General features: G+C 41.4%; 1 protein-coding gene across 1 annotated transcript in view; it reads left to right on the top strand.

The window, feature by feature from the left end:
* csmd3b (CUB and Sushi multiple domains 3b) overlaps positions 1 to 13,777 on the top strand; it is a 1,392,611-nt gene that overhangs the window by 121,336 nt on the left and 1,257,498 nt on the right. Inside the window, 1 exon segment of the mRNA XM_052022622.1 lies at positions 12,918 to 13,030. Within this exon segment, the coding sequence (XP_051878582.1) occupies positions 12,918 to 13,030 (113 nt within the window).

Genomic DNA, 13,777 nt, shown 5'->3' with positions numbered 1-13,777 from the left:
GTCTCCTTCAATTTGCCTTGGCAACAGCTGAAGCTAGCCCATGGAGGCCAGGAGCATCTTGTGTATCATCAAGGACATTGTGTTTGAGGAGCAGTCTTCCAGCAGCCGTACTGCAATTGCTATGATGTCAGGCTAGAACATCATAGATGTTCAAATAGTAAAGGCATTAAGATGATCAAATAGTAAAGGCATTAAGAGGTTTAACTCCAATAGACAGATGTCCTCATTTTCCATTTATGTTTTATTTGTATTGGCTTCATTTGAAAAAAAATCTCAAGACACTAGCACTGACTAAAAGCATTCTCATTCAGGGCAAGCAAAACACTCCATTGTGCAAAGTTAAGTCACAGATGTGTGGCAACTAGTGGTGTTTCTGCATCTCCCACCATGCCTCACATGGAAAGATTGTTAATGCCACACACTTTATGTTAAAGTGCTTGAGTAAAACCTTGACTATGGCCAGACAGAGAGGGATGCTTTTCCATTTAAAAATTATAGCTTCACTGCAATGAAGTACAGTATACAGTTACAAAATAATTTGACTGCTGCTACTTTATTCAGGTAATAACTATATACAACCTCCAATGTGAAGGTGGTTAATTTTCAAAGATTCTTCCTCCCTAACTTGTTCAATTCCAACAATACTTATCATTGCCACCTCAGACGGTGAACAATGGGAAGCAGAGAAATAGGAAGGTTGCATGAAGAGATAAAATATTTGCTGCTTATTGCCCCTTTCCTCGAAGCCCCTATTATTCAGGAGGTAAAAAGCAAGAGGATGGCATGAGAGACTTTTTATGAGGAGAAGTGACTTGTGTGCATGACATTTTTGTGAGCTGAGTGAAACTCAATGCTTCTATTGCTTTTACTTCAGCAGTTCATCGTTGTGAAATTTGAAATGGCCGATAGAATTGGTTGTAACGCGTAAATGAACTTCATATTGAGACCCATAAAGGATTTCTCATTATTAACTGATTGTAGATTTAATTGACTTGAAATACTAGACCCTCAGTCCATTGCCCTTTCCATTGAATTCCAATCTGATCAACAGTTTGTTTTGTGCAATACTCTCAGTTGTTAATACTGCAATGTTGATGTGATAACATTGATACCATGCAGCAGTCCAAAGATCCAAGATTATGACTTCTGTTTAGACCTACAGAGTGGAGTTGATCTGAGGAACATGCATTTTCTGCAGAGACCACTCATCAGTAAATGCAGAGAACTTGTATCAAGCCAATCAATTTATAGGATCAGAAGGTCATTCATTGACCTGTTGTTTTATTCATGATCAATTTGCACTGTCAGATTTGAGGGGATTTCATGCATCATTTGAGCTTTTGCAGCTCTTTATTGGTGGTATGGATTTCATAAGTCTCCTTATGAAAAGCATCTCTTTATTAGCAAGCACCATTTATCCTGTGCAACCAATGCCTGTCTTCTCCATTTTTATTCTTCAGGATGTAGGCTTCACAGGCTGAGCCAGCATGTACTTGCCCTAATTGCCCTTGAGAAGGTGGTGGTGAGCTTCCTCCTTGAACTGCTGCAGTCCTTGAGACATGGGTATACCTTAATAGTTCCAGGATTTTCACCCAGTGACAGTGAAGAAAAGGCGGTATATTTTCAAGTCGGGATAGTGTGTGGCTTGGAGGGCAACTTCCAAGTAGTGGTGTTCCCATGCTTGTGCTGCCATTGTCCTTCTAGCTGGTAGGTGTCATGGGTTTGGAAGACATTGTCTAAGGAGTCTTTGTGAGTTGCTGCAGTGCATCCTGGAGGTGTTACAAACTGCTGCTACTGTGCATCAGTAGGTGGAGTGAGTGAATGATTGTCGGTGGGGTGCCTATCAAGCAGGCTGCAATGTCCTGTGTGTTGTTGAGCTTCTTGAGTATTGTTGAAGCTGCACTCATCCAGGCAAGTGTAGAGTGTTCCGTCACACCCCTGACTTGAGCCTTGTAGATGGTGGACTGGCTTTGGGGAGTTAGGAGGTGAGTTATGCAGGATTTCTGGCCCTTGAAGCCATGGATGCTGAGTAAGGATGCACCCCTGTTAGCTGCTGCCTTCCTCCTGCTCTTCTTGGTCTGGCTGCTCTCCAGGCTAGGCTTCATGTCCCCAGACTCTGGGCTCCTTGCTCTTTTTCCTCGAGCACTATATACTGCCTTTTGATTTGCAAGGTTGTGCGACATCCAATATCTGACAATGAAGTGTTCACATCTGCCTGATGTGCACTGCAATGTGACCTCAGACCAATGCAGACCACACAATCTCATCCAAAGGAGATTTATGACATTTTCCACAATGGCTCTTATCCTGAATGGCCTCTTGTTATATCTAGACTATGAACTGTATTTTACAACTAGCTTGGATTAAATCACCCATAGAAGTAATAAAGAGGTTAAAAATGTCGAAATATTTCATTGCATTTCTCGCTCTCTCTCTCTCACTCTACCCAAGTTGCTAGACAGATACAGGCTGGGACTGTCAGCTTTCACACTCCTGGCACATGTCTGGATCACACATTGGGACAGCCTGCAGCCTCAGTCTGTGATTTTCCAACTGTGAAAATCAATAGCTAGAAAACAACAGGCTGGATCTGTGGAATACCCTGATATGTGCTTCCAACATGTGCCAAGAGCATTAAAGTGGAAAATCCCAGCCGCAATCCTTCCTTGCCATGGGGCATTACTGTAAATTATCCAAAATTTAACATTAGAGTCAGTATCCTCACCACCATTACTTAACTACACAATTCTATGCATGGCCCTTGTTTTTGAGTGTGCAGAACAATAATTATATAGGGGCTGCGTACTGTTGTTCCTTTTATTGGCTTGATAAAACAAAGACCAAAAGAACTGAACAATTTTAGGGTAGAAACTATTCTGTGGTTGTTAAATGCAGAATATGGTAACGTCCATGCATTATATAGTACACTGCTTCTGAATTTCAGTTTGATTGAGGTCAATAGAACTGAATTTTGGATGCTGGGAACAGCGTCCAAACAGTATGATATTATGTGATCACCTGTCTTTATTCAGATTTGTCTCTGCAAAACTGCGATCTTTTATGAAGCAACAGTAGTACAGAAATCTCACAATTGACCCTCATTGTCTAACAAGCTTCTTAATCCCACCCATCTGGCAGAAAACAGGCATGTTGTCTGAAAACTTGTAGTCTATTATGATACTGCTTTTGAAGTTTAAAACAGTGATGTTGACAAATAACATTATAAAAACAAAAGATCTTTTTTGCACAAATTACTTCGACAGGCATTAAGACTACCTCCAATAAGATTCTCTTTGGAGAGAAGGGGGATGAGAGGTGACTTGAGAGAGGTCTACAAGATGATAAGAGACACAGATTGAGTGGACAGTCAGAGACTTTTTCCCAGTGCGACAATGGCTAACACGAGGGGGCATAATTTTTAGGTGATTGGAGGAAGGTATAAGGGGGATGTCAGAGGTAAGTTTCTTTTACACAGAGAGTCATTGGTGCATGGAACGCACTGCCGGCAGAGGTTGTGGGGGCAGATACATGAGGGACACTTAAGAGACTCTTAGATAGACATATGAATGCCAGAGAAATGGAGGGCTATGTTGGAGGGAAGGGCTAGATAGATATTAAAGCAGGATAAAATATCAGCACAACATCGTGGGCCGAAGGGCCTGTACTGTGCTTCTATGTTCTATGACCTCGTACACTTCTGTGAAAGTCTGGAATAAAATAACAACCTTGCCCTGCTCCATTTGTGAAAGGAAAGAACAATATTACTCTCATAAATAATGTGCATTTTGACCAGAAGTAAGAACTGATAATAGCTGAGGTTATTCCTTCCTAACAAAAATAATAAAAACACAAGAAACATTGAAGCAACCATGAAGAGAGACTTGAATTAGACTCATGAAGAATGGTAGGTATGAACACATGTACAGAATTTTGAAGGAACCAGATATCACACAGATTGTGCAGACCAAAATTGGAGGTGTATTTCCAACTATTTATGGAGCATCTGAGCTTGACTCTCGGGAACTATAATATAAGAATATCAGGAATAGGGAAGTTCAGCTGATGGATGCACATCTTGCCCGCAATGTTGTGTTCCAGGTAACAAATATCAGATTGAAGTTCTGAATAACAGTGGCAGCATTATCAATGTCAACATGATAAAATTGCCACCTTCAAACAAAGGATATCCCACTATGAAAATTCATTATGCAGAAATAAGTTTGTTCCTGGGAATCCTCCTTGTTAACTAAAGTCTGCTGCAGCATGCTGGCAATTATCACCTACTACCCTTGCTCTCTGTTGAAGCAAGCAGGAGGAATCAGTATCAGAAGCAATGACACAAAACATAGTCTGGAAAGGAGACTTTCAGTGGCAGCGAATGAAATTAACCAGAGTACCTGAGCATGTCACTCCATGTTGTTTCATCCTTGTTCCTGTCTGAAGGCATGAATAATGACGCAAGGAGATCATTTAAAAGATGATAATTTGGTTCACAACAATACCTGAAACTATTAAACCACAAAATGAGAATTTCTGTTGAATATGATAACATATAGTCCAGACTTCTGAGTAAAGTGGTATTGTGGATTGAGCAGATGTGACACTGTTGGTTTGAAAACTCCACCAATGTTCATATCAAGAATCGAGCGGTGTGTCAAGTCCAAAGCTGGGCCTAAAATTTAAATAACACCACTTCTCGGAAGGTATGAGGTAAAATGGGAAACTGGAGTGAAAGAAATGATGATAATCAAAGGCAAACATTTAAATAAATTATTCCTAATTCTGAACAGCGATCAGAGTGAAAGACATGAAAATGCAAAGAGTTGCATTTTGGTAGGTTAAACCAGGGCAGGACTTGCATGGTAGATGACAGGGCCCTGGAGACTGTTGTAGAATCAGGGTGCAAGTACATAGTTCCCTGAAAATGCAAAACAAGTAGACAGGGTGGTGAAGAAGGCATTTGGCACACTTGCCCTCATTGGTCAGGCGATTGAGTACAAAAGTTGGGATTTCATGTTACAACTGTACAAGAAGTGGGTGAGACCACACTTGGGGTATTGTGTGCAGTTCTGGTCACCTAGCTATAGGAAGGATGTCGTTAAGCTGGAGAGGGTGCAGAAAGGATTCACAAGGATGTTATGAGGACCGGAGGGCTTGAGTTATAAGGAGACAATGGATAGGCTGGGGCATTTTTCCCTGGAGCATAGGAGGCTGAGGGGCATAGATAAGGTGGATGGTCACAGTCTTTTTCTCAGGGGAGGTGAGTTTAAAACTAGAGAGCATTGATTCAAGGTGAGAGGGGAGAAAACTTAAGGGATCCTGAGGGGCATCTTTTTCACACAGAAGGTTCACATAGAAGGGTATCTGGAATAAGCTGCTAGAAGAAGAGGGAGGTACAGTTACAGCATTTAAAAGACATTTTGGCAGGTACATCTATAGAAAACAAAACAAACAGCTGGAGGAATTCAATGGGTCAGGCAGCATCTGTAGAGGGAAATGAAAAGTCGATGTTTCAGGTCGAGTCCCTTTATTTGGACTGAGATTTGAGGGGAGATGTGCAGTATTAGAGGGATATCGACCAAACACAGGCAAACGGGACTAGCTCAGGTAGGCAATGTGGGCGGCATAGATGAGTTGGGCCAAAGGGACTGTTTCCATGACTTGTAACTCTATGACTCTTTGAGAAGTTTTATATACTTTGAATTGTGAGGAACTTTAAAATAACTAATATTGGTAAATGTACTGGAAGACTTAATTTGGTTAAAAGTCCAACAAACGCTTCTATTATTAGGCACCTCAGTGTGTAGACACAAAAATCTGGAAGTCACATTTGTGTGCAATGCAGTGCAGCTAGCTAGCATTTCCTGACAGACCCATTGGCTGGCCATCAGCACAATCCAGCCATTGACCCTGCTATTATCTCCATAGTTGCTGCTTGACCTGCTGAGTACTCACTGTTTTTGTTTGATAGACCAGGGCTTAGTGTTTTTCAAACAGATGACTGCAATTGTGGAAATGTCAATGTGGACTGAAAGGTTGATTGATTGAAAAAACTGAGAGTTATTAGCCAATCGGCTTGACACAAGTATCAGGGAAAATGCCTCACTTGATTATTAAGGACTCGTTGACTAGACATTTGGAAAAAACACAATATGATTTGGTAAACATAGATTTAAGAAATAGAAATTGTATCTGATAAATCTGTCGTTGGAGTTTGTGACCAAGCAACCAACAACATAGCTAAAGTGGAACTAGTGGACACAGTGATTTGGTACTTTGGAAGACATTTGATACAACAACATTATGGTAACATAATTGGACTTAGAATCCAGAGACTGATCAAATAATTTATGGACATGAATTCAAATCCCGCCATAATTACTGGGGAAGTTAAAATCAGTTGAATAATCATAAAGTAAACAAAGAATCTGTACTGTTGATCATAAAACTACTTGACTGTTATAAAAACCCCCACTGGCACCCTTTATGGCAGGACATTTACCTCACCTAGCTACATTTGACTCCAGACCCAAAGCAACTGACTTTTCATGACACCACCAAATGGCATTACAAGCCAATTGGTTGTTTCCAATTGACGCAAAGAAACAATAACATGAGTGAAACCTGAAACCAGGTGCATCACCCAGAGTCAATTGTGGCACCTGGTTCTGACAATCTAGTTTGCCCTGCGACACCCTCCTTACTGTCATATGGGAATGTGTCAAAATATGAGAGGTCTGCCACAGACTAATTCAAACAACAATATGACATAATATATCAAAATGTATAAGATTTTTGTCAGACCACCAACCTAACTCGTCTTTGGACTACTTTCCATTTTTGATCATATGTCTGTTGAAGAAGAGCCAGAGAACATGTAAATTCATTGCATGTGAATTAAGCATCCAAATTAGAACTTTTCTGTCTCAGCATAATATGCATCTACTAGATAAGTTGCCTTCTTGTATTACTTAGAGACAATTATACCTGTTGCAGCATTGCATTCAAAACAGTGGAACTTCTGCATTATTATTTTTTTAATAAATACGTATGGTGTGTATTCTTGCAGTACATACTCTGCAAACCCATAATAAAAGGATTCTTACTGATTGCATACAAACTTCAAATGGATTTAACAATGAAACTATAGGGAAATTATTGCAATAATGTTTTGTATGGGAGGTATTTACTATTCCCTCTCTGTTTAATATGCCAATCAAAATTCTTCAGTCAAACCTTAATGAAGGAGAAATTGCTAGAGCAACACATTATATGTTGGGTGCCATAAATTAGATTTTATACTTGCCTTTGGGTAGTATTACAGTAAAACTCAGATGATCCAGCACCCTCAAGACTTTGATAGTGCCTGACTAGCAGATTTTCTGGACTATTGGATCTTATTTATATTACCCCAATGCACTTTTGTATTTCTTTTACACATTACAAAGTAATATAATACATTTTCCAATGAATTCAGTGAATACAAGAGGAACAGGAAATTGAAGCCTGGTGAATTTTAAGTGAGTTTGGGAAACCAAACCCAGTGAGCTTAAACTTGCACGCTGCAGCTTGTCAAATCTGCCGCAAACCTTCCAAAGTTCCTGACTCCAGATGTTCCTGGAACCTACCTTCATCCCACTATCACATGTCAGTCCTTGCGAATGCATGGATCAGCAGACAGCAAGGATTTAGAGGGAGCCAGCTGCTGAACCATTGGGATTTCCAAACAATTGGATGCCAGATTATCGGAGTTTAACTGTAGTATTTATGCCACAAAGTAGTTGATGGGCCTGACCTTCCTGGAGTGTACTCCCCAAAGACTCTGCCCATTTCCTGCTACCTGCCCTCATCTGTTATGCGTATGGAGGCTGATCTTGCTGTGTATGTATTCATGCTGTGCATAACTGCATGCACAAAATACGGGATTTCTCGCTGAATGCATCAGAATTTCCAATGGCTTTCACAAGGAAACAGAATTTCTCACTGAATACATCCAAATTTCCAATGACTTTCACAAGGAAACAGAATTTCTCACTGAATGCATCCAAATTTCCAATGGCTTTCACAAGGAATCAGAAGATAATTCCGATAGTTTTTCATATGGGACAAAAAGCAGAACCCTGGAAGAACTCAAGTCCGTCAAACGGGGTCCTGATGCAGGGTCTCAATCCAAAACATAGACCATCCCTCTGCCTCCATCAATGCTGCCTGAGCTACTGAGTTCCTCCAGCAGTTTGTTTTTGCTCCAGATTACAGCATCTGCCATCTCTTATGTCTCTTTTGTCTTTATTTTTTGTATGGAGGTATTTATTATCCCAATCAAAATTCTTTAGACATGTTGTAATGAAGTAGAAATGACTGGAACAACACATTATGTATCAGGTGCCATAAATAAGGTTTTATCACTGCCCATGGTCTACTTGTTACCCAATCCTCACCATGCCATTGAGTGGAGTGGTGAGGTTTCAGTGTGCGGCAGGGGATGGGGGCAGGAGGAGAGGGAGGGGAGGGGGAAGGGAGGAGGTAAATGGCCCACCAGCAGTACAGTGCAATACTTCCTTCCCAAGGATGTTCTTGGGCTTTTTAAAGGAATCCAATCTGGAAATGAAGCTTTGACTTTTCTCAAAGCTCTGAGGCTTTTAATTATTTTCAAAGGTCTCTGGTGTGCAGAAAAATTAAAAACTTAGAAATCATCAACAAAATTAAACTAAAATAAACTAATTGAACAAAAACTGATCTCCTGAATTCCATAGGTAGGGGATCTCATTTGAAATGGACACCATCTCCATCCTTATTCATTACAGCAGGGCTGATCCGGTTCAGGATTGAAGAGGCAATTCCCCAGGGCCAATGTCGTGGAGAATCCCAGCAAGACTGGCTCTGCCACTGCTTTTTTTTCTCAGCTGAAGAAGCATTGTGAGGGAAATGGACAGTCGACGTTTCAGGTCAAGATCCTTCATGTGGACCACTGAATGGTCTTGACCTGAGACGTCAACTGTCCATTTCCTTCCATAGATGCTGCCTGACCCGCTGAGTCCCTCCAGCATTTTGTGCGTTTCACCAGGATGCTGCCTGGATTAGAGGGTATTAGCTATAAGGAGAGATTGGACAAACTTGGGTTGTTTTCTCTGGAGCGTCGGAGGATGAGGGGAGACCTGAAAGAAGTTTATTACATTATGAAAGGCACAGGTAGGGTAGATGGTCGGAGTCTTTCTCCCAGCATAGAAACATCAAATACTAGAGGGCATAGCTTTAAGGTGAGAGGGGGAAAACTTAAAGGAGATGTGCAGGGCAAGTTTTTTTACATAGACTAGTGGGTGCCTGGAACATGACACAGACACAATAGTGGCATTTAAGAGGCATTTAGACAGGCACATGAACATGCAGGGAATAGAGAGATATGGATCATGTGCAGGCAGATGGGATTAATTTAATTTGGCATCATAGTTGGGCAGACATCGTGGGCTGAAGAGCTCGTTCCTGTGCTGTACTGTCCTATGTTCTGAGTCCAAGACTTACTTCGTTGATGTGTTGTTGGAGCATGACCCCACATTTCCAATTGTCCCTTTCTTGAATGTGATGTCTGGACTATAAATCTGCACCATTAACAGAGGTGTAATAACATAAATTACAGCCATAAATGGCAGAGGCTACATTAATTTGTAGTAATAATTTAAATAGCAACAAAACACAAATGGGGAGGCTCGCATGCAGCTGGTAATCCGAGTGCACAAATTATCTGGAAATTTGTGTGTCATCAGAGGTCATGATGTATCTTTTTACCAGTATTGTTTGTTCATATATTAATGAGAAGGTATTTAAATTGAGCATTATCAAGTTGCTATTTCTTCCTAGTAAGGACTTTTCCAAACTTCATTGCCATCACTGCCCAGGGAAGGAAAAATGACTTTCAAAGAATAGTGTTGTTTGACTTCCAGTCACAACAGTTCATTGCCTTCAAGCTATTTTCTCTTTTGTGTTTGTATGAAACCTTTACACACCAAGGGCATAGCTATGAGCACAGGCATGAGCCCCAGCTATGCCTGCCTCGTCGTTGGCTACGTTGAACAGTCTCTGTTCCAAATCTACTCTGACCCCATTCCTCAACTCTTTCTCCACAATATCGGTGACTGCATTGGTGCCGCCTCTTGTACCTGTGTGGAACTTGACAGTTTCATAAATTTCACCACAACTTTTCAACCTGCTCTCCAATTCACTTGGACTATCCCTGACACCTCTCTCTCCTTCTTCAATCTTTCCATCTCCATCTCAGGAGATTCCTTGTCCACCGACATCTTCTACAAACCCACTGATGCCCACAGCTACCTCAATTATAGCTCTTCCCACCCTGTCTCTTGCAACGACGCTATCCCTTTTTCTCAATTTCTCCGCTTCCGCTGCATCTGCTCCCACGATGAGGCTTTCCACTCCAGGACATCCGAGATATCCAACTTCTTTTCTAACTGGGGCTCTCCCCCCCCACCCCCGACTGTGGTCGAGAGAGCTCACCCCCATATCTCTACCGTTTCCCACACCTCCTCTCTCACCCCCACTCCTCCCAGACACAACAGGGATAGGGTTCCCCTTGTCCTCACATTTCATCCTATCAGCCTCCGTATCCAACACATCATTCTCCGCCGCTTCCGCCATCTCCAATGGGACCCCACTACCAAGCATATCTTCCCCTCCCCACCCCTTTCTGCCTTTTGCAGGGACCGGTCTGTCTGCGACTCCCTAGTTCACGCCCCCCCCCCCCCCCCCCCCCACACATCTTGCTCCAACCTGGAAACTTTCCACTGCCCCCGCCATAGGTGCAACACCTCGCCTACACAACCTCCATCACCTCCATCCAGTGACCCAAACAGTCCTTTCAGGTGAGACAGAGATTCATCTGCACCTCCCTTAATATCATCTACTGCATTCGGTGCTCCAAGTGTGGCCTCCTCTACATTGGCGACACCAAACGCAGTTGAGGTGACCGTTTTGCAGAACACCTGCGCTCCGTCCGTAACTGTGACCTGCATCTCCCCGTTGCCAGTCACTTCAACTCCCCCTCCCACACTATCACTGATATGTCAGTCCTCGGCCTCCTCCACTGCCAGGAGAATTCCAAGTGCAAACTGGAGGAATTGCACCTCATTTTCCATCTTGGAACCTTGCAGTCGAATGGCATGAACATCGAATTCACCTATTTTAAGTAATCCCCACCCCCCTTCCCCACAACCCCCCCCCCCCACCACTATGTTTCTTCTCTTCTTCTCTATCCTAGCCTATCTCTTTTTCTACTTTTCTATTTCCTTTTTCTCCTTACCTTTGACCCATCCCCCGGTGGATCTGCTCTCCCCACCTCCCCCGCACCTGCCTATCACTATCTCTTACCTGCATCTACCTATCACCACCTTGTGCCCACCCACCTCCCCTCTGTTGTCCACCTATCACTGCTCTGCTTTTTCCTATTGGGTTTCCCCTTTTCCTATCTTCAGTCCTGAAAAAGGGTCCTGACCCAAAACATTGACCGCCTGCTTTTCTCCATGGATGCTGCCTGGCCTGCTGAGTTTCTCCAGCATCATCGTGTTTCTCATTAGTAGTTTATACTTTGGGCAGCTGTGAAGTCCCAAGGTTCTAATGTAGGAAACATCAATGGCCAGGTCTGGGTTCATCAATTCACTAGTTGCAGTGTGTGTGTTCACTGCATGAAAGACATGTTTGGTCTCTCATTCTACCCTTGGGTCTAGTACTGAATCTACAGGTATTTAGTAGTTTACCGAGTTGAGTGCATGTTTCATACCTGGCTCCTTGGCTTTATGACAGTCAGAGTTGCCACCAATGGCACAGCTCCCTTCATTTGAGTGGAATCACCAACTTTCATTAAAATGACAATTAGTTTTGTTATTTTGCTTTAATTAGTATTTTTATTAACTTACATAGTTAGATACAGTATATTGTATGTGAATTTAATTTTTATTCACAATTTTAAAATATTTTAGTTATTTAATTCTTTTCAACTCTTACTAAAAATCTCTGCTTAAGTAGACCACTACAATATTTAATTCAATGTTATGTCTTGTTCTGAAAGCAAGCATAAAATTAAAAGAGAATGAGAGAGAGAGAGAGAGAGAGAGAGAAGGTAGGATTAACAAATAAAATTATTTATTAATCTCAATTTTTAACAAGTTCTCCAAATAAAATTCTGAAGGAATGAAACTCCACACCTCTGGACCTGTGAGCTTGCTTGGCAATAATTAATGAAGGCAAGAGTGTCACCTTCAGTCAGTTGCACTAAATCAGTGATAGAACAACGGCTGCTCATTGAAATCTCAGGATCTGAATTTCAGAAACTGACTACCTTACATAACCACCACTCTCTTACACATTTCTTGCTTGTGGCTATGGGCAAATGTCCAGATATAATAGTTATCATGCTGGTAAAATTCCTCTTACGTCTGGCATCACGAGCCTTAGCATCTTCTGGTGTGTTTAGCTGGCAAATGTTACAAATTCATTCCCCCATTTACTTGATCGATGTAACAGAACCTGTTGAGGAACAAAATAAATTGGACACCAAATCCAATCTCTGCATTTAAATGAAAACGTGTGGTCATCTGAAGTTGCTGTCTTCTTCATAGTAAGGGGCTCTGAAACTTTCATCCATTGCAAATTCCAGGCAATAAATACTAATTTAACATCTACATTTTATATAAATCTACAAGGTATTGATGCCTTTTCTCTGCTTCACTGGTGATGGCACTTGCAGACAAAAGAGACGACGCCAATTTATGTGATAGAAATAATGCTGATATGAACCATATTTTTTAAACAATGAGCTTTTGTTTTGTGAGAAGATTCATTCTAAATTTGTTGATGTGGCTTTGTGTATGTGATTTTAATGAATTGTTTTCTACTTTTCTCTGATGTAGGTTAACTGGCTTTCAGATACCTGCGCCTGTGACAAGCACTGGGTCTGTGTTTGCATTGCGTCTTACAAGTGACTTTGCTGTCAGTGCACATGGATTTAAGTTATTTTATCAAGGTAAGCCAAGTAAAACAACATTGTCTAGTCTGCTCTTTATGGATAGAGTCAAGTTATTATACTTTTATGGTGTTATAATTGTGATTGCAAGATTGAAAAGGGATGTATGTTGTTATTGGCACAAGTGTACTATTTGTACTTACTGTGCTGCATCACTCACGAGGGCATTTTTTTCTGTGTTGAAAACATATTTTGCAATACTTTATCTTTTTATACTCTGTTGATTGGAAATTGCTTTTGAGCATTGGTCGGGTGTTGGGATCTCCATGTGAAACTTTCTACTGGAAAAAATGTACATATGCATAATCAATAGTACGTACAAAATCTAACGTGACAGGTATTCAGCATGTGGTAATGAGATGTTATTTATTCCGCACTGTGATGAGCATCATTGGATTATGCAAAGAACTCACTGGAAAAAGAATTGTGCTTAGGTTGCTTATTCTGGTTAGCATGTGTAGGCATTGAACCGAGTTTTATGTTTGATTGTGATGAGGCACCAGTTTTTTTTTTGCACTTCTTCTCACCATTGGCCTGAATCTCTGTATGAGTCTGCATGCTTTGCTTTTGTAACTGGGAGCTGTTGTCCCTGAAATGGCTTGTATTCTGGTGTTGTCAGGATTGCATTATGTATTGAGCATTCAAGGCTGTTGATATCTGGATGAAGCTTAGGAGTAGAGCAGGGTATCTCTGGGGAAGTCCTTAGGCTTTCCCTGATTCCATTAGTGTTTTAAATGGTTCCAATGC

This window comes from Pristis pectinata, chromosome 9 (assembly GCF_009764475.1).
Source record: "Pristis pectinata isolate sPriPec2 chromosome 9, sPriPec2.1.pri, whole genome shotgun sequence".
Lineage (NCBI taxonomy): Eukaryota > Metazoa > Chordata > Chondrichthyes > Rhinopristiformes > Pristidae > Pristis > Pristis pectinata.
The sequence above is the reverse complement of the archived record's forward strand: the minus strand, read 5'-3'. Positions and strand labels throughout refer to the sequence as shown.